General features: G+C 40.0%; 1 protein-coding gene across 1 annotated transcript in view; it reads right to left on the bottom strand.

Annotated features, from left to right (window-relative positions):
• The window catches only part of LOC115164097 (protein prenyltransferase alpha subunit repeat-containing protein 1), a 76025-nt gene that overhangs the window by 39747 nt on the left and 15083 nt on the right, over positions 1 to 21195 (bottom strand). Inside the window, exon 3 of the mRNA XM_029716215.1 lies at positions 8824 to 8890. Coding sequence (XP_029572075.1) covers positions 8824 to 8890 — 67 coding nt within the window. The remainder of the gene's footprint in view (positions 1 to 8823; positions 8891 to 21195) is intronic.

Genomic DNA, 21195 nt, shown 5'->3' with positions numbered 1-21195 from the left:
GTCTTTGAACGAAAACAGGGTTTCCCGGTCGGAATATTATCGCTTTTTTAAGAGAAAAATCGCATAAAAATTTTATTTTAAACAGGGTTTGACATGCTTCGAAGTACGGTAATGGAATATTTTGAAATTTTTTGTCACGAAACGCGCCGGGCGCGTCACCCTTCTTTACCCTTCGGATAGTCTCTTGAACGCACAACAAAACGCCGCTATTTGGATATAACTATGGATTATTTGGAACCAAACCAACATTTGTTATTGAAGTAGAAGTCCTGGGAGTGCATTCTGACGAAGAACAGCAAAGGTAATTCAATTTCTCTTATAGTAAATCTGAGTTTGGTGAGTACCAAACTTGGTGGGTGTCAAAATAGCTAGCCATGATGGCCGGGCTATCTACTCAGAATATTGCAAAATGTGCTTTCACCGCGATTGCATAAAGGAGTTCTGTATCTATAATTCTTAAAATAATTGTTATGTTTTTTGTGAACGTTTATCGTGAGTAATTTAGTAAACTCACCGGAAGTGTTCGGTGGGAATGCTAGTTCTGAACGTCACATGCTAATGTAAAAAGCTGTTTTTTGATATAAATATGAACTTGATTGAACAAAACATGCATGTATTGTATAACATAATGTCCTAGGAGTGTCATCTGATGAAGATCATCAAAGGTTAGTGCTGCATTTAGCTGTGGTTTGGGTTTATGTGACATTATATGCTAGCTTGAAAAATGGGTGTCTGATTATTTCTGGCTGGGTACTCTGCTGACATAATCTAATGTTTTGCTTTCGCTGTAAAGCCTTTTTGAAATCGGACAGTGTGGTTAGATAAAGGAGAGTCTTGTCTTTAAAATGGTGTAAAAGAGTCATATGTTTGAAAAATGGAAGTTTTCGGATTTTCGAGGAGTTTGTATTTCGCGCCACGCCTATCATTGGATATTGGAGCAGGTCTTCCGCTAGCGGAACGTCTAGATGTAAGAGGTTTAACAAGAAATTTGTGGAGTGGTTGAAAAACGATTTTTAATGACTCCAACCTAAGTGTATGTAAACTTCCTACTTACGTTAATGAATGATTTACGCATTAGTTAAGCATGCATATTTAGCCAATGTGAAATGGCTAGATAGTAGGTAATAACTGGATAATTTCTTTTTTTGCCTCTTAAAATAATAGTAAATAAATAATATTGTGTGTTCTATCTCTCATACAGCTGTGTATGAGAATAGCCTATGCCTATAGGCTTCCATTCTTGAAAGTGCAACTTTAGGACAACACCAACTTAAACTAGAATATTTGGGAAATAAGTTACTGTTCATAAATTTAAAGCTGCAATATGTAACATTTTGGGCGACCCGACCAAATTCACAAGGAAATGTAAGTTATGGATCTGTCATTATCATTGAAAGCAAGTCTAAGAAGAGGTAGATCTGTTCTATGTGTGCTATTTTTATGCTTCCCGTTCTTAAGTTTGTTTTTGAGTCTTTTACTTTCGGTTTTGAACATCAGCTTTAAACAGCTGAAAATACTATCATTTTGGTTATTGAACATATATTTCACAGCGGTTTAGATGGTACAATGATTCTCTACACTTGCTTGCTTGTTTTGTCACATAAACTAAAATTAGGCAAACTATTAGAATATTAGCAACCAGGAAATGGCACAGCAACTTCTGCATATTGCAACCTTTAACTTGTCTTAAAGCTTCTATGATAGGCTTAGTAGGAGGATATGTTTTTGGCAGAATTTTTCTGGCCCCCATGGATCATTTCTTTCTTAATAAGCTTAAACTTGATTAAACTTGTCATTCGATTTTATTATAGGCTATTGACATTGTTTGTTCTCTCTCATTATTAGTCCCCTGGCTACCTTATGTTTTAAGGCTATTCAAATAAGGTTTTGAGATGTTACTCCGTTAGATTCATTGTTTTATTGGAAGAGGGCCATGCACAAAACGATGGAAGCATAGCCAATAGCCCGAAGTCATTCTCATAGCCTATCGAATGGAGAGAGAATGGAATATAGGCCAAGTTTTTAAAAACAGCTAGACAAGATAGTTATGTTCTACATTTTTTTTAATAGGTTTAGGCTATAGCCTAAGGCCCATGCATCCGACAGAGAGAGAGAAACAATATTTTCTGACTAGGATTCTCCACTTTGTCTGGCCTACATTCCACTCTAGCGTTCTGTAGAAAACATATTTATTGAAATAGACTACAGCAAATAGAAATAGACAAATTACTCGGAATGTCACTTGTGTGCTACCCCGCTGTGCACTGCGAGACTACGTTAAGTTCAAATAGACCATCGTCTGTCACATCACAATGTCGTCACCATTGACGGAGGCCGTCAATTATCGTCGATAGACGATGCTAGCGGAATATCGCCCAACTCTAGTTCAGAGGGTTACTGGTTCAAGCCCAGGTTGGGGCAAGAAGAGGGAAGGAAGCAATACTGTTACACTTGGTCATCTCAACTCCGAATTCATGGGTTGCAGCTCCGTCACTCTGTCTTGTTGTTTCCATTGTTATGAACATCCTACAGACGCCGCAGCATTGGTGCCCAAAAGTCGAGTGATGCCCAGTCATTTTGAACAGTGACTAATGACTGTTCAGTCTAAATTACACTATAGTGGCCTGGAAATACACTGAACAAAATTATAAAACGCAACATGTAAAGTGTTGGTCCCATATTTCATGCGCTGAAATAAGAGATCCCAGAAATGTTCCATACACACAAAAAGCTTATTTTTCTAAAATTTGGGGCACAAATTTGTTTACATTCCTGTTAGTGAGCATTTCTCCTTTACCAAGATAATACATTCACCTGACAGGTGTGGCATATCAAGAAGCTGATTAAACAGCATGATCATTACACAAGCGTACCTTGAATCCCCAGCAGGACAATAAAAGGCCACTCCAACACAATTTCCCAGACTTTGAGGGAGCGTGCAATTGGCATGCTGACTGCAGGAATGTCCACCAGAGGTGTTGCCTGAGAATTGAATGTTAATTTCTCTACCATAAGCTGCTTCCAACGTTGTTTTAGAGAATTTGGCAGACCATGTGTATGGTGTCGTGTGGGCGAGAGGTTTGCTGATGTCAATGTTGTGAACTGAGTGTCCCATGGTGGCGGAGGAGTTATGGCATGGGCAGACATAAGTTACGGACAACGAACACAATTGCATTTTATCGATGGCCATTTGAATGCACAGATATACCGTGACGAGATCCTGAGGCCCATTGTCGTGCCATTCATCCGCCGCCATCGCCTCATGTTTCAGCATGATAATGCGCAGCCCCATGTCGCAAGGACCTTTACACAATTCCTGGGAACTGAAAATGTCCCCGTTCTTCCATGACCTGCACACTCAGACATGTCACCCATTGACCACGTTTGGGATGCTCTGGATCACAGGTCGACCGATTAATCTGCATGGCCGGTTAATTAGGGCCGATTTCAAGTTTTCATAACAATCGGTAATCTGCATTTTTGGATGCCGATTATGCCGGATTACATTGCAATCCACGAGGAGACTGCGTGGCAGGCTGACCACCTGTTACGTGAGTGAGGCAAGGAGCCAAGGTAAGTTGCTAGCTAGAATTAAACTTATTTTTTTTAAACAATCAATCAAAAGATAATCCCTAGTTTACTTCACATGGTTGATGATATAACTAGTTTAACTAGCTTGTCCTGCGTAGCATATAATCAATTCGGTGCCTGTTAATTTATCATTGAATCACGGCCTACTTCGCCAAACGGGTGATGATTTAACAAAAGCTCATTTGCAAAAAAAAGCACAATAGTTGCACCAATGTACCTAACCATAAACATCAATGCCTTTCTTAAAATCAATACACAAGTACATATATTTTTAAACCTGCATATTTAGTTAAAATAAATTAATGTCAGCAGGCAATATTAACTAGGGAAATTGTGTCACTTCTCTTGCGTTCAGTGCAAGCAGAGTCAGGGTACATGCAGCAGTTTGGGCCGCCTGGGCCGCCTGGCTCGTTGCGAACTCTGTGAAGACCATTTCTTCCTAACAAAGACCGTAAATAATTTGCCAGAATTTTCCATAATTATGACATAACATTGAAGGTTGTGCAATGTAACAACAATATTTAGACTTAGGGTTGCTACCCATTCGATAAAATACGGAACGGTTCCGTATTTCACTGAAAGAATAAATGTTTTGTTTTCAAAATGATAGTTTCCGGATTTGACCACATTAATGACCAAAGGCTCGTATTTCTGTGTGTTAATTATATTATAATTAAGTCTATGATTTGATATTTGATAGATCAGTCTGACTGAGCGGTGGTAGGCAGCAGCAGGCTCGTAAGCCTTCATTCAAACAGCACTTTCCTGCGTTTGCCAGCAGCTCTTCGCAATGCTTGAAGCACAGCGCCGTTTATGACTTCAAGCCTATCAACTCCCGAGATTAGGCTGGCAATACTATAGTGCCTATAAGAACATCAAATAGTCGAAGGTATATGAAATACAAATGGTATAGAGAGAAATAGTCCTATAATTCCTATAACTACAACCTAAAACGTATTAACTGGGAATATTGAAGACTCATGTTAAAAGGAACCACAAACTTTCATATGTTCTGAGCAAGGGACTTAAACGTGATCTTTTTTACATTGCACATATTGCACTTATACTTTCTTCTCCAACACTGTGTTTTTGCATTATTTAAACCAAATTGAACATGTTTCATTATTTATTTGAGACCAAATTGATTTTATTTATGTATTATTAAGTTAAAATAAAAGTGTATATTCAGTATTGTTGTAATTGTCATTATTACAAATAAATACATTGATAAAATCATGTGAAATCCATATATTAAAGACAAATATTTTTTTTCAATTGACTGATGTCCTGTAACTCTGTTTCTTTTTGATTTATCTTTGAAATTGTTGCATGTTGAGTTTATATTTTTAGTTCAGTATACAATGACATTTCTAAATTAAGCAGGTGAACATTGTTTAATCCAACACATTGGTGCGGCTGGCTTCCGGGTTAAGCGGGCGGGTGTTAAGAAGTGCGATTTGGCGGGTCATGTTTCGTAGGACGCGTGACTCGACCTTTGCCTCCTGAGCCCGTTGGAAAGCTGTAGCGATGAGACAAGATCGAAATTGAGGAGAAAAAGGGGAGGGAAAGAAAATATATATATATATCTTCATCAGTGTCAATTGACAATGCAATGAGGAAAACGCTTAGTTCTAAAACAAATGTTCATGAAAAGTGCAATTCATGAATAGGGCCCACAACTCAATACAACCTATAGCTGGCCAAAATACACTACATGAACAAAAGTATGTGGACACCTGCATGTTGAACATATCATTCCAAAATCATGGGTATTAATATGAAGTTGGTCCCCCCTTTGCTGCTATAACAGCCTCTACTCTTCTGGGAAGGCTTTCCACTAGGATGTTGGAACATTGCTGCGGGTACTTGCTTCCATTCAGCCAAAAGAGTATTAGTGAGGTCAGGTACTGATGTTGGGCGATTAGCAGTCAACGTTCCAACTCATCCCAAAGGTAATCGATAGAATTGAGGTCAGGGCTCTGTGCAGGCCAGTCAAGTTCTTCCACACCGATCTTGACAAACCATTTCTGCATGGAACTTGCTTTGTGCTCAGGGGCATATTTTTTACTTAACACTTATTTTTCTTAAAACTGCATTGTTGGTTAAGGGCTTGTAAGTAAGCATTTCACTGTAAGGTCTACACCTGTTGTATTTAGTGCATGTGACAAATAAAATTGTATTTGATTGTCATGCTGAAACAGGAAAGGGCCTTCCCCAAACTGTTGCCACAAAGTTGGAAGCACAGAATCGTCTAGAATGTATGTTGTAGCGTTAAGACTTCCTTCTCTGGATCTAAGGGGCCTAGTCCGAACCATGAAAAACAGCCCCAGACCACCGAACCATGAAAAACAGCCCCAGACCATTATTCCTTCTCCACCAATCTTTACAGGTGGCACTATGCATTCGTGCAGGTAGCGTTCCCTTGGCATCCTCCAAACCCAGATTCGTCCGTCAGATGGCCAGATGGTGAAGCTAGATTCATCACGCCAGAGAACGAGTTTCCACTGCTCCAGAGTCCAATGGCGGCAAGCTTCATACCACTCCAGCCGACACTTGGTGATCTTAGGTTTGTGTGAGGCTGCTCGTGCATGGAAACCAAGCTCCCGACAAACATTTCTTGGGCTGACGTAGATTCCAGAAGCAGTTTGGAACTCTGTAGTGTGTCACAACCGAGGACAAATGATTTTTACGCACTACGCGCTTCAGCACTCTGCGGTCCCGTTCTGTGAGCTTGTGTGGCCTACCACATTGTGGCCTACCACATTGCGGCTGAGCTGTTGTTGCTCTTAGACGTTTCCACTTAACAATAACAGCACTTATAGTTGACCCTGGCAGCTCTAGCAGGGCAAAAAATGTATGAACTGACTTGTTGGAAAGGTGGTATCGCCACGTTGAAAGTTACTGAGCTCTTCATTATTAAGGCTATTCTACTGCCAATGTTTGTCTATGGAGATTGCATGGCTTTGTGCTTTAATTTATACCCGTCAGCAGCGGATGTGGCTGATATAGCCAAATTCACAAATCTAAAGGGGTGTCCACATACTTTGGTGTATCTCCAGAAAGTACAAATTGGAGAGTAGAGACCGACCGATATGGGATTTCTGCGTCCGATACCGATTTTTAGGGGCGCAAAAGTCACTGAATCCCAGGGTGAAATGAAAAACCAACCTTTTCTTACACAAATTGTGCTCTAAAGGATTAACAGATACTATAAATTATGATTTCTTAACAAAATATTACAATGAACATTATTTAAGAACATTTTATTTGTGGTTTACAGGAAATCCACCAAAAGGAAACAAAATCCTCTATAAATACGACGTTAAAACTTGTTTAGTTTACCTTCTTAGGTACAACTTAAAGATGTCTATCTATGGCAGTGGATAAGAAGAATGCAAAAGTGTTTGTGCTAAACCGCCACAAGGGGTGTCTGGCTGAATGAATTAAACTTTCTTTCAAAGTAAATCTGAAACTGCACTGTTCACAAATAAGCATTGAAATGCAGTAACATGCTGTTCCTAATCTCACCGCTAGGTGTCAGCATTTGTCTTGAGTAGATTTACTACAGTGTTTAACAACAGTCAAAGGTCACTTTATGGCAACCTTGCAATGAGAGTAAGTTATGACAAGCACAAGCTAGCTGTTAATTACAACAATGTTTTCTCACAGAAACAATACGTACATTACACTGCAAAATGGCATGACTGAAAACGTTTATGCAGGCAAATACTTGCCGCACTGGTTTTAGTCACACGTTCTAATTTATCTAGCTAGCAAACGTTAGCTACTTATCATGAATGCAAACACATGGCCTTAGTGATGAGGAATGGGCTGCTTGCTTGGTGAAGTGTTCTTTTAATTATTTACTTATTCATATACACTGGCTGTGGCAAGCTATTCACCGTCAAACTACCATGCCTACTCGCTCTCACGTTGTGACCTAGGACTGAATGATGTCAGGCACTCTTCAGGCAACCATTGACATTTTCAAAAAATTACTGCAAATGTGTAGACATATTTGTTTATTCTATGTATATAATATCGGTGCTTTATCTGTGGAATAAAGACTGATATAAATATTTTTGTGAAAGGCTAATATCGGCCGATAATATCCGTCAACTGATTTATCGGTCTGGCTCTATTGGAGACTGAATCTCTTGAAACCTTGATGAAGACAGCTTGCTGTCGAAACGTTGATAAATAAATGATTGTAATTAGTATTAAGAAATGATTGCATCAAAGCTACCCGAGTGTGTGGCTTTTCATTTTCTTTTGAAATATGGTGAATGTCTAACATCAAACCGTGAGATTGAAATAGCTAGAAAGAAGAATAAAAGACTGATGAAATGAGACAATATAGACATTTAGACATTTTTAGACATTTTAGTCATTTTGCAGACGCTCTTATCCAGAGCGACTTACAGTAATGAATGCATACATTTCATTTCATGCATTTTTTTGTACTGGCCCCCCGTGGGAATCGAACCCACAACCCTGGCGTTGCACACACCATGCTCTACCAACTGAGCCACAGGGAAGGCTATATATACAGTGCATTCGGAAAGTATTCAGACCCCTTGACTTTTTTCACATTTTGTTACATTACAGCCTTATTCTAAAATGTATAAATAAATGTTTTCCCTTATCAATATACACACAATACCCCGTAAAGACAAAGCAAAAACAAATATGAGGGGACTCAGCGGAGGTTCAAACAAGTAAAAAGACAGCTTGGCCTAATTTCTTCAGAGCAGCTAAGAATTCAGGATAGTTAATATTTCAACACAGTACTGACTGAAGCATTCTAGAGAATGCCATTTAAAAAGCAGCCTCTGAGATCATAAGGAACACGTGTTGTTGCATGAAGCATTTATATCAAGGAATCTGGTAGTTTTTGTCTGTCTAGCTGATAGGGAGTGAGCGGACGGAGTGGGTCTATTTACAGGACTTTGTTATTGCTGCCACAACATATATACACACATAGCTTATACACAATAGGGCCGGGATGATCTAGTATTGCAATATTTTTTCCATGGCAAAAATTAAAACATAAAGCAGAACGAAAGCTTTGGTCCTTTCTAAACCTGCTGTATGTAAAATATTGCATGCTATAACTTGGAAAATAAATAATGTTTGTTTCCAATACTAACGAGAATCGCGATACTGCTATCGTCCCGGCCCTAATACACAACACAGCTGGTGGGAGCTGGAGTCATTGGCTGGTGTCCATACCTGACATTCCAAGCGGTGGTAAAGTCTGAGTTGAGCAGCAGCAGAGTGCAAGTAATGTCCCCCAGAGCTGGAAGAGGGAGAGACAAAGACCGGTTAGCATATCAAGTGATTATTTGAAGTACAACTAAAGCTGTCTATAATGCCCTTTTTCTTGGCAAAATAAATTCTGGCCGTCCAAAAAGGTAACGAACGGACCAGACCACTTGACAATTGACACATCCCCAAAAGCTCATCTATATGATTAATACTAGAGCCCGACCGATAAATCGGTTGACCGATATCATCGGGCGATATTAGCCTTTCACATATTCCACAGATAAAGCACCGATATTGTGTACATAGAATTAACAAATATGTCTTCTCATACATGGCACGCTGTAGAATGATAGGAGACAGGCGCAGGAATACGTAATAGGGTTTTTTATTTCTCCACCTAAAATAAAGTACGTCATGAAAACGATGGGGACGAAGCCCAAATCAAACACGTGTGTGTGTGTGTGTGTGTGTGTGTGTATTGTGTTATTGTGCACTTGTTATTACAGGTCTAGTGCCGTGTATTATTTAGAGGTTTACACATCGCTCTTTTGTTTGGGTTGCATCCCTGTGTTTTATATATGTATGTATGTATGTATGTATGTATGTATGTATGTATGTATGTATGTATGTTTGTATGTATGTATGTATGTACAGTGGGGAGAACAAGTATTTGATACACTGCCGATTTTGCAGGTTTTCCTACTTACAAAGCATGTAGAGGTCTGTAATTTTAACATAGGTACACTTCAACTGTGAGAGACGGAATCTAAAACAAAAATCCAGAAAATCACATTGTATAATTTTTAAGTAATTAATTTGCATTTTATTGCATGACATAAGTATTTGATACATCAGAAAAGCAGAACTTAATATTTGGTATAGAAACCTTTGTTTGCAATTACAGAGATCATACGTTTCCTGTAGTTCTTGACCAGGTTTGCACACACTGCAGCAGGGATTTTGGCCCACTCCTCCATACAGACCTTCTCCAGATCCTTCAGGTTTCGGGGCTGTCGCTGGGCAATACGGACTTTTAGCTCCCTCCAAAGATTTTCTATTGGGTTCAGGTCTGGAGACTGGCTAGGCCACTCCAGGACCTTGAGATGCTTCTTACGGAGCCACTCCTTAGTTGTCCTGGCTGTGTGTTTCGGGTCGTTGTCATGCTGGAAGACCCAGCCATGACCCATCTTCAATGCTCTTACTGAGGGAAGGAGGTTGTTGGCCAAGATCTCGTGATGCATGGCCCCATCCATCCTCCCCTCAATACGGTGCAGTCGTCCTGTCCCCTTTGCAGAAAAGAATCCCCAAAGAATGATGTTTCCACCTCCATGCTTCACGGTTGGGATGGTGTTCTTGGGGTTGTATTCATCCTTCTTCTTCCTCCAAACACGGCGAGTGGAGTTTAGACCAAAAAGCTCTATTTTTGTCTCATCAGACCACATGACCTTCTCCCATTCCTCCTCTGGATCATCCAGATGGTCATTGGCAAATTTCAGACGGGCCTGGACATGCGCTGGCTTGAGCAGGGGGACGTTGCGTGCGCTGCAGGATTTTAATCCATGACGGCGTAGTGTGTTACTAATGGTTTTCTTTGAGACTGTGGTCCCAGCTCTCTTCAGGTCATTGACCAGGTCCTGCCATGTAGTTCTGGGCTGATCCCTCACCTTCATCATGATCACATTGATGCCCCACGAGGTGAGATCTTGCATGGAGCCCCAGACCGAGGGTGACTGACCGTCATCTTGAACTTCTTCCATTTTCTAATAATTGCGGCAACAGTTGCTGCCTTCTCACCAAGCTGCTTGCCTATTGTCCTGTAGCCCATCCCAGCCTTGTGCAGGTCTAAAATTCTATCCCTGATGTCCTTACACAGCTCTCTGGTCTTGGCCATTGTGGAGAGGTTGGAGTCCATTTGATTGAGTGTGTGGACAGGTGTCTTTTATACAGGTAACGAGTTCAAACAGGTGCAGTTAATACAGGTAATGAGTGGATAACAGGAGGGCTTCTTAACCTGTTTTGCCTAGGGGGCAGTATTGAGAATTTTGGAAAAAATATGTGCCCATTTTTAACTGCCTCCTACACCAACTCAGAAGCTAGAATATGCATATTATTGTTCAGGTTTGGATAGAAAACACTCTGAATTTTCTAAAACTGTTTGAATGGTGTCTGTGAGTATAACAGAACTCCTATGGCAGGCAAAAACCTGACAAGGTTTCATTCAGGAAGTACCCTGTCTGACAAGGAGTCGTGCGTCTTGCATCTGTTTATTGAAAAGTAAGGATCTTAGCTGTAACGTGACAATTCCCAGGGCTCCGATAGGCTCTCAGAACCCTGGAAATACCTGAAGGTTTACGAGGCAGCCTCAGGCTGAAACACATTATCGCCTTTGGCAAGTGGCGGCTCAGAGGACCTTTGAATGAGGCGCGTGCACGATTCGCTCCTGAGGAGAAATTTAATTCGGCTGTTTAGGCTCAATGCATATTCCCGGTCGGAATATTATCACTTTTCTACGAGATAAATGGCATAAAAATTGGTTTTAAACAGCGGTTGACATGCTTCGAAGTACGGTAATGGAATATTTAGACATTTTTTGTCACGCCAATGCGCCATGCTCGAGACCGTGATGTAGCATTATGATAGTGTCTAGAACTCACGAACAAAACGTCGCTGTTTGGATATAACGATGGATTATTTGGGACCAAACCAACATTTGTTATTTAAGTAGAAGTCCTGGCAGTGTATTCTGACGAAGAACAAGCAAGGTAAGAACATTTTTCTTATAGGAAATGTGATTTTGGTGGAGGCTGACCTGGGTGTGTGTCTAAATAGCTAGCCCTGTGATGCCGGGCTATGTACTTAGAATATTGCAAAATGTGCTTCATCCGAAAAGCTATTTTAAAATCGGACATATCGAGTGCATAAAGGAGTAATGTATCTATAATTCTTAAAATAATTGTTATGCTTTTTGTGAACGTTTATCGTGAGTAATTTAGCAAACTGTTAGTAAATTCCCCGGAAGTTTGCGGGGGTTATGCTTTTTCTGAACGTCACATGCTAATGTAAAAAGCAGTTTTTTGATATAAATATGAACTTCATTGAACAGACATGCATGTATTGTATAACACAATGTCCTAGGTGTGTCATCTGATGAAAATCATAAAAGGTTAGTGCTGCATTTAGCTGTGGTTTGGGTTTATGTGACATGATATGCTAACTAGAAAAATGGGTGTCTGATTATTTCTGGCTGGGCACTCTGCTGACATAATCTAATGTTTTGCTTTCGTTGTAAAGCCTTTTTGAAATCGGACAGTGGGGTTAGATTAACGAGATTCTTGTCTTTAAATAGCTGTAAAATAGTCATATGTTTGAGAAATTGAAGTAATAGTATTTCTAACGATTCAAAAATCGCGCCACTGGATTTCAGTGGCTGTTACGTAGGTGGGACGAGTTCGTCCCACATGCGCCAGAGAGGTTAAAGAAAAACTAACAGGTCTGTGAGAGCCGGAATTCTTACTGGTTGGTAGGTGATCAAATACTTGTGTCACGCAATAAAATGCAAATTAATTACTTAACCTGTTGAGGACAAACGTTCCGCTAGCGGAACCCCTAGCCAACAGCCAATGGCATCGAACGGCACGAAATACAAAACCAACTAAAATACAACAATTCAATTATCTCAAACAATCAACTATTTTACACCATTTTAAAGATGACTCTCGTTATTCTAACCACATTGTCCGATTTCAAAAAGGATTTACAGCGAAAGCAAAACTTTAGATTATGTTAGGAGAGTACATAGACACAAATAATCACAGCCATTTTCCAAGCAAGCATATATGTCACAGAAACCCAAACCACAGCTAAATGCAGCACTAACCTTTGATGATCTTCATCAGATGACACTCCTAGGACATTATGTTATACAATACATGCATGTTTTGTTCAATATAGTTCATATTTATATCAAAAACCAGCTTTTTACATTAGCATGTGATGTTCAGAACTAGCATACCCACCGAAAACCTCCGGTGAATTTACTAAATTACTCATGATAAACGTTGACAAAATACATAACAATTATTTTAAGAATTATAGATACAGAACTCCTTTATGCAATCGCGGTGTCAGATGTTAAAGTAGCTTTTCGGCGAAAGCACATTTTGCAATATTCTGAGTACATAGCTCGGCCATCACGGCTAGCTATTTTGACACCCACCAAGTTTGGGACAACCTAAACTCAGAATTACTATTTGAAAAATTGGATTACCTTTGCTGTTCTTCGTCAGAATGCACTCCCAGGACTTCTACTTCAACAACAAATGTTTTGGTTCCAAATAATCCATAGTTATATTCAAATAGCTCCGTTTTGTTCGTGCGTTCAGGTCACTTTCAGAAGGGTGACGCGCGAGCGCATTTCGTGACAAAAAAAATTCTAAATATTCCATTACCGTACTTAGAAGCATGTCAAACGCTGTTTAAAATCAATTTTTATGCTATTTTTCTCGTAAAATAGCGATAATATTCCAACCGGGCAACGTTGTATTCATTCAAAGGCTGAAAGAAAAAAATGGAGTAGTCTCGTGACTGCGCACCTCCAGTGTCATTGTCCCCAGGCTGACCACTTACAAATTCTCCTACTGTTCTTCGCCCAGAGACAGCAGACACCCCATTCCACTTTCTGGCGGCTTTAGAGAGCCAATGGAAGCCTTAGAAAATGTCACGTTACAGCACAGATGCTGTATTTTCGATAGAGATGGAACAGATGGACAACAAATTGTCAGACAGGGCGCTTCCTGTATGGAATCTTCTCAGGTTTTGGCCTGCCATATGAGTTCTGTTATACTCACAGACACCATTCAAACAGTTTTAGAAACTTTATTTTAATAATGTGAAATGTCAGAATATTAGTATAGAGAATTATTTATTTCAGCTTTTATTTCTTTCATCACATTCCCAGTGGGTCAGAAGTTTACATACACTCAATTAGTATTTGGTAGCATTGCCTTTAAATTGTTTAACTTGGGTCAAACGTTTTGGGTAGCCTTCCACAAGCTTCCCACAATAAGTTGGGTGAATTTTGGCCCAGTCCTCCTGACAGAGCTGGTGTAACTGAGTCAAGTTTGTAGGCCTCCTTGCTCGCACACACTTTTTCAGTTGTGCCCACACATTTTCTATAGGATTGAGGTCAGGGCTTTATGATGGCCACTCCAATACCTTGACTTTGTTGTCATTAGCCATTTTGCCACAACTTTGGAAGTATACTTGGGGTCATTGTCCATTTGGAAGACCCATTTGTGACCAAGCTTTAACTTCCCGACTGATGCCTTGAGATTTCTTCAATATATCCACGTAATCTTCCTTCATGTTGTGTTGTGGGGTGCTTTGCTGCAGGAAGGTCTGGTGCACTTCACAAATAGATGGCGTCATGAGAAAGGAAAATTATGTGGATATATTGAAGCAACATCTCAAGACATCAGTCAGGAAGTTAAAGCTTGGTCGCAAATGGGTCTTCCAAATGGACATTGACCCCAAGCATACTTCCAAAGTTGTGAAAAACTGAGTTTAAATGTATTTGGCTAAGGTGTATGTAAACTTCCAACTTCAACTGTATGTGACAAATAAAATTTGATTTGATTTACTCAATCCAAATGCTGACGCTGACACCTGGTGGTGACATTACAAACTTTATTTCACTGAACTTCACTCCATAGTTTGTATAAAGATTTACTTTGAGACAACGTTTAATAAATTCAGCTTTTCTTGTTCATTAGTGTGCTTGTGGTGCTTCAGCATAAACACTTCTGCAATCTTATCCACTGCCATAGATAGACAACTTAGCTTTAAGTTGTACCTAAGAAGGTAAACTGAACAAGTGTTTTTTATTTACTTACGTATTTATAGAGGATGTAAACCACAAGTAAAATGTTCTTAAATAATTTAACTAATTCGGAGCACAATTTGTGAAAAAAGGTCTGTTTTTCTTTCCACCTCCCCAAACAATATATCAGCAGATATATCAGTAATCGGTGACTTTTTGCATCCCTAAAATCAGTATCAATCCCATATCGGTCGGGCACTGTTTTATACCATAACTTAATCCTTTCTCTAGATACCAATATGTATGTAGAGGTAGTTGTCAATATGTAGTTATACAGTGCATTCGGAAAGTATTCAGACCCCTTGACTTTTTCCACATTTTGTAACATTACAGCCTTATTCTACAATGGATTAAATTAAATTGTTCCTCATCAATCTATACACAATACCGCATAATGACAAAGCGAGAACAGGTTTTAGATTTTTTTGTTGCAAATGTATTAAAAATAAAAAAACAGATACCTTATTACATAAATATTCAGACCCTTTGCTATGAGAGTCGAAATTGAGCTCAGGTGCATCCTGTTTCCATTGATCATCCTTGAGATGTTTCTACAACTTGATTGGAGTCCACCTGCGGTAAATTAAATTGATTGCACACGATTTGGAAAGGCTTACACCTGTCTATATAAGGTCCAACAGTTGACAGTGCATGTCATAGCAAAAACCAAGCCATGAGGTTGAAAGAATTGTCTGTAGAGCTCCGAGACAACATTATGTCGATGCACAGACCTGGGGAAGGGTAACAAAACATGTCTGCAGCATTGAAGGTCCCCAAGAACACAGTTGCCTCTATCATTCTTAAATGGAAAAAGTTAGGAACCACCAAGACTCTTCCTAGAGCTGGCCGCCTGGCCAAACTGAGCGATTTGGTGAGAAGGGCCTTGGTCTGGGAGGTGACCAAGAAACCGATGGTCACTCTGGCGGAGCTCCTTTGTGGAGATGGGAGAACCTTCCAGAAGGACAACCATCTCTGCAGCACTCCACCAATCAGGCCTTTATGGTAGAGTGGACAGACAGAAGCTACTCCTCAGTAAACGGCACATGACAGCCCGCTTGGAGTTTGCCAAAAGGCACCTAAAGATTCTCAGACCATGAGAAACAAGATTCTCTGGTCTGCTGAAACCAAGATTAAACTCTTTGGCCTGAATGCCAAGCGACACGTCTGGAGGAAACCTGGCACCATCTCCACGGTGAAGCATGGTAGTGGAAGCATCATGCTGTGGGGATGTTTTTCAGCGGCAGGGACTGGGAGACTAGTCAGGGTCGAGGGAAAGATGAATGGAGCAAAGTACAAAGAGATCCATGATGGAATCCTGCTCTAGAGGGCTCAGGACCTCAGACTGGGTCAAAGGTTCACCTTCTAACAGGAGAAGGACCCTAAGCACACAGCCAAGGTAACGCAGGAGTGGCTTCGGGACAAGTCTCTGAATGTCCTTGTGTGGCCCTGCCAGAGCCCAGACTTGAACCAGATCGAACATCTGGACATGCTGGGAGATGAGTTTGGATTGGTCTGCCATGTAGCATGCCTCTGTCTATAAAGTGAGCTGTTCAGCATGTGTTGAGTCCTTTCTACCACACCGTTTTTTTAAAAGATATACGTTAGCCATCGAGAATAACAAAAGTTTTTCTACTTTTCTCAACAACATTGATGCCCTGAATTTAGCAGGCGCTATCGACAGAACATTTGGAAAAAGTGATGGGCTACTTTCTGCACACGCCACGGTCAGATTGATCCAGAATGACTTGACACAACGCTGGCCAAACAATATGTAGCTACAAACAAAATTGAGCTAAATGGTTCCAGTTTGCAGTGAAGCGTTCATCTATGTATACGGTTTGAGTCTAGCTACATTTTCAGATATAAGTTTCTCATTTTGTCATAGCCGTTTTTATTGCAAGTGTGCTGTTAGTCAGTGTTGTAAAGTATTTAAGTAAAAATACTTTAAAGTACTACTTAAGTAGTTTTTTGGGGTATCTGTAGTTCACTATTTGTATTTTTTACTTCTTTTACTTCACTACATTCCTTAAGAAAATATTGTACTTTTTACTCCATACATTTTCCCTGACACCCAAAAGTACTCGTTACATTTTGAATGCTTAGCAGGACAGGAAAATAGTCAAATTCACGCACTTCTCAACCGAACATCCCTGGTCCTCCCTACTGCCTCTGATCTGGCGAACTCACTGAACACACATGCTTTGTTTGTAAATTATGTCTGAATGTTGGTGTGCCCGTGGCTTTCCGAAAAATAAATAAATAAAATAAAATGGTGCCATCTGGTTTGCTTAATATAAGGAATTTGAAATGATTTATGCTCTAACTTTTAATACTTAAGTATATTTTAAACCAAATACCTTTACACTTTTACTCAAGTAGAATTTTACTGGGTGACTTACCTTAATAGAAAATGACAAATAAAAGTCACCCAGTAAAATTCTACTTGAGTAAAAGTAAAGATACTATTATTTGAGTCATTTTCTATTAAGGTATCTTTACTTTTACTCAAGTATGACAGTTGGGTACTTTTTCCACAACTGCTGTTAGTTAGGTAGAAAACATTAGCTTGCTGGCTTGCTATCTAATGTTACGTGGATGATCTGTGTAGTAATATTATTCGAATTAGAAATCCATTTGCATTGCTAGTTATAGCCTAATGTTAGCTAGCTAACATTAAACATAGTTTGTTAGCTTTAGCTACCTGCAGATTCGTATTACAGCTATGACAATCTTTGTATTAGTAGTAGTATGACTTGGGATTATGCTGGTTCATTGTTAAACTAGCTAGCTACCTAGCTAGCTACATGTCTACACAAAGGACTCCACTTTGGCCAGATCATTACATGACCCATCAGCCAGGTGTGTCTAGTTGTCATCAGTCACTGAAGAATGGTTGCATTTACCTTTTTGAGTGCCACCGCTTCCTAACGCCCATTGACCCCAAAAATATTTTTTGGAACACCAGCCACCCATAATTTTTCCCAGCCCAAATACTTTTGTTTGCAAAAAAATGTTCACCTACCCCTTTACAGGCGGGATGTTACTGTGGTAATGTGACTCGAGTCATGTTGGTGCCTGTGAGATTGAGAGCCTGGCTGCGTTTCAAACTCATAAAATACATCCTCCTCCACTCACCCTCGCCTTATGCCCTTGGGGGAATCCCCGCGACCATCTTTGACATTGGTGCAAATGATTTGCCAAGCAAGGGAAGTTGGCAACGTAAGCCCCTCAGCCCTCGTTTTTTTATCAAGTTTGCGAGTGTACAATTATGTTCACTCCGGGCATAAAATGCCCCATTATTCAATTTGTGATGATGGTTGTCCTTCTGGAAGGTTCTCCCATCTCCACAGAGGAGCTCTGCCAGAGTGACCATCGGGTTCTTGGTCACCTTCCTGACCAAGGCCCTTCTCACCCGATCGCTCAGTTTAGCCAGGCAGCCAGCTCTAGGAAGAGTCTTGGTGGTTCCTAACTTTTTCCATTTAAGATTGATGGAGGCCACTGTGTTCTTGGGGACCTTCAATGCTGCAGACATGTTTTGTTACCCTTCCCTAGGTCTCTGCCTCGACATAATGTTGTCTCGGAGCTCTACGGACAATTCTTTCAACCTCATGGCTTGGTTTTTGCTCTGACATGCAGTCAACTGCTGGACCTTACATAGACAGGTGTAAGCCTTTCCAAATCGTGTGCAATCAATTTAATTTACCGCAGGTGGACTCCAATCAAGTTGTAGAAACATCTCAAGGATGATCAATGGAAACAGGATGTACCAGAGCTCAATCTCGACTCTCATAGCAAAGGGTCTGAATATTTATGTAATAAGGTATGTTTTTTATTTTTAATACATTTGCAACAAAAAAATCTAAAACCTGTTCTCGCTTTGTCATTATGCGGTATTGTGTATTGATTGATGAGGAAAATGTAATTTAATCCATTGTAGAATAAGGCTGTAACGTTACAAAATGTGGAAAAAACCTATTGACTACCTACCTCTACATACATATTGGTATCTAGAGAAAGGATTAAGTTATGGTATAAATCAGAGCCCGGCCGATATGGGATTGATACTGATTTTAGGGACGCAAAAAGTCACCGATTACAGATATATCTGCTGATATATATTTTAGGGAGGTGGAAAGAAAAACAGACCTTTTCACAAATTGTGCTCCGAATTAGTTAAATTATTTAAGAACATTTTACTTGTGGTGTACATCCTCTATAAACACGTAAGTAAATAAAAAACACTTGTTCAGTTTACCTTCTAAGACAACTTAGCTTTAAATTGTACATATCTATGGCAGTGGATAAGATTGCAGAAGTGTTTATGCTGAAGCACCACAAGCACACTAATAAACAAGAATAGATGAATTAATTAAACGTTGTCTCAAAGTAAATCTTTATACAAATTATGGAGTGAAGTTCAGTGAAATGCAGTTTGTAATGTCACCACCAGGTGACAGCGTAAGCATTTGGATTGAGTAAATCAAATCAAAATTGAATCTAATTTAATTTGTCACATACAGTTGAAGTCGGAAGCTTACATACACCTTAGCCAAATACATTTAAACTCAGTTTTTCACAATTCCAGACATTTAATCTTAGTAAAAATCCCCTGTCAAAGGTCAGTTAGGATCACCACTTTATTTTAAGAAGGTGAAATGTCAGAATAATAGTAGAGAGAATGATTTATTTCAGCCTTTATTTCTTTCATCACATTCCCAGTGGGTCAGAAGTTTACATACACTCACTTAGTATTTGGTAGCATTGCCTTTAAATTGTTTAACTTGGGTCAAACGTTTCGGCTAGCCTTCCACAAGCTTCCCACAAGAAGTTGGGTGAATTTTGGCCTATTCCTCCTGATAGAGCTGGTTTAACTGAGTCGGGTTTGTAGGCCTCCTTGCTCGCACATGCCTCTTCAGTTCTGCCCACAAATGTTCTATAGGAATGAGGTCAGGGCTTTGTGATGGCCACTCTAATACCTTACCTTTGTTGTCCTGAAGCCATTTTGCCAAAACTTTGGAAGTATGCTTGTCCATTGTCCATTTGGAAGACCCATTTGCGACCAAGCTTTAACTTCCTGACTGATGTCTTGAGATGTTGCTTCAATATATCCATATCATTATCCTTCCTCATGACGCCATCTATTTTGTGAAGTGCACCAGTCCCTCCTGCAGCAAAGCACCCCACAACATGATGCTGCCACCCCCGTGCTTCACAGTTGGGATGGCGTTCTTCGGCTTGCAAGCCTCCCCCTTTTTCCGATGGTCATTATGGCCAAACAGTTTTATTTTGTTTCATCAGACCAGAGGACATTTCTCCAAAAAGTATGATCTTTGTCCCCATGTGCAGTTGCAAACCGTAGTCTGGCTTTTTTATGGCGGTTTTGGAGCAGTGGCTTCTTCCTTGCTGAGCGGCCTTTCAGGTTCTGTCAATATAGGACTCGTTTTACTGTGGATATAGATACTTTTGTACCTGTTGTTTCCTCCATCTTCACAAGGTCCTTTGCTGTTGTTCTGGGACTAATTTGCACTATTCGCACCAAAGTACGTTCACCTCTAGGAGACAGAACGCGTCTCCTTCCTGAGCGGTATGACGGCTGCGTGGACCTATGGTGTTTATACTTGCGTACTATTGTTTGTACAGATGAACGTGGTACCTTCAGGAATTAGGACATTTCTCCCAAGAATGAACCAGACCTGTGGAGGTCTACAGTTTTTTTTCTGAGGTTTTGGCTGATTTCTTTAGATTTTCCCATGATGACAAGCAAAGAGGCACTGAGTTTGAAGGTAGGCCTTGAAATACATCCACAGGTACACATCCAACTGACTCAAATGATGTCAATCCCTGTCGTTTTCATGATGTACTTTATTTTAGGTGGAGAGATAAAAAACCTTATTACGTATTCCTGCGCCTGTCTCCTATCATTCTACAGCGTGACATGTATGAGAAGACATATTTGTTAATTCTATGTACACAATATCGGTGCTTTATCTGTGGAATAAAAACGGATGAAAAAAATATATGTGAAAGGCTAATATCGCCCGATAATATCGGTCAACCGATTTACCGGTCGGGCTCTAGTATTAATCATATAGATGAGCTGTTGGGCATGTGTCGCAATTGTCAAGTGGTCTTGTCCTTTCGTTACCTTTTTGAACGGGCAGAATTTTTTTGCCAAGAAAAATGGACATTATAGACAGCTTTAGTTGTACTTCAAATAATCACTTGATATGCTAACCTGTCTCTGTCTCTCCCAGCTCTGGTGGACAAATCAAATCAAAGTTTATTTGTCACGTGCCCCCGAATACAACAGGTGTAGACCTTACAGTGAAATGCTTACTTGCAGGCTCTAGCCAATAGTGCAAAAAAAGGTATTAGGTGAACAATAGGTAGGTAAAGAAATAAAACAACAGTAAAAAGACAGGCTATATACAGTAGCGAGGCTAGATAAAGACACCGGT

This window comes from Salmo trutta, chromosome 27 (genome assembly GCF_901001165.1).
Source record: "Salmo trutta chromosome 27, fSalTru1.1, whole genome shotgun sequence".
Classification (NCBI taxonomy): Eukaryota; Metazoa; Chordata; class Actinopteri; order Salmoniformes; family Salmonidae; genus Salmo; species Salmo trutta.
The sequence above is the reverse complement of the archived record's forward strand: the minus strand, read 5'-3'. Positions and strand labels throughout refer to the sequence as shown.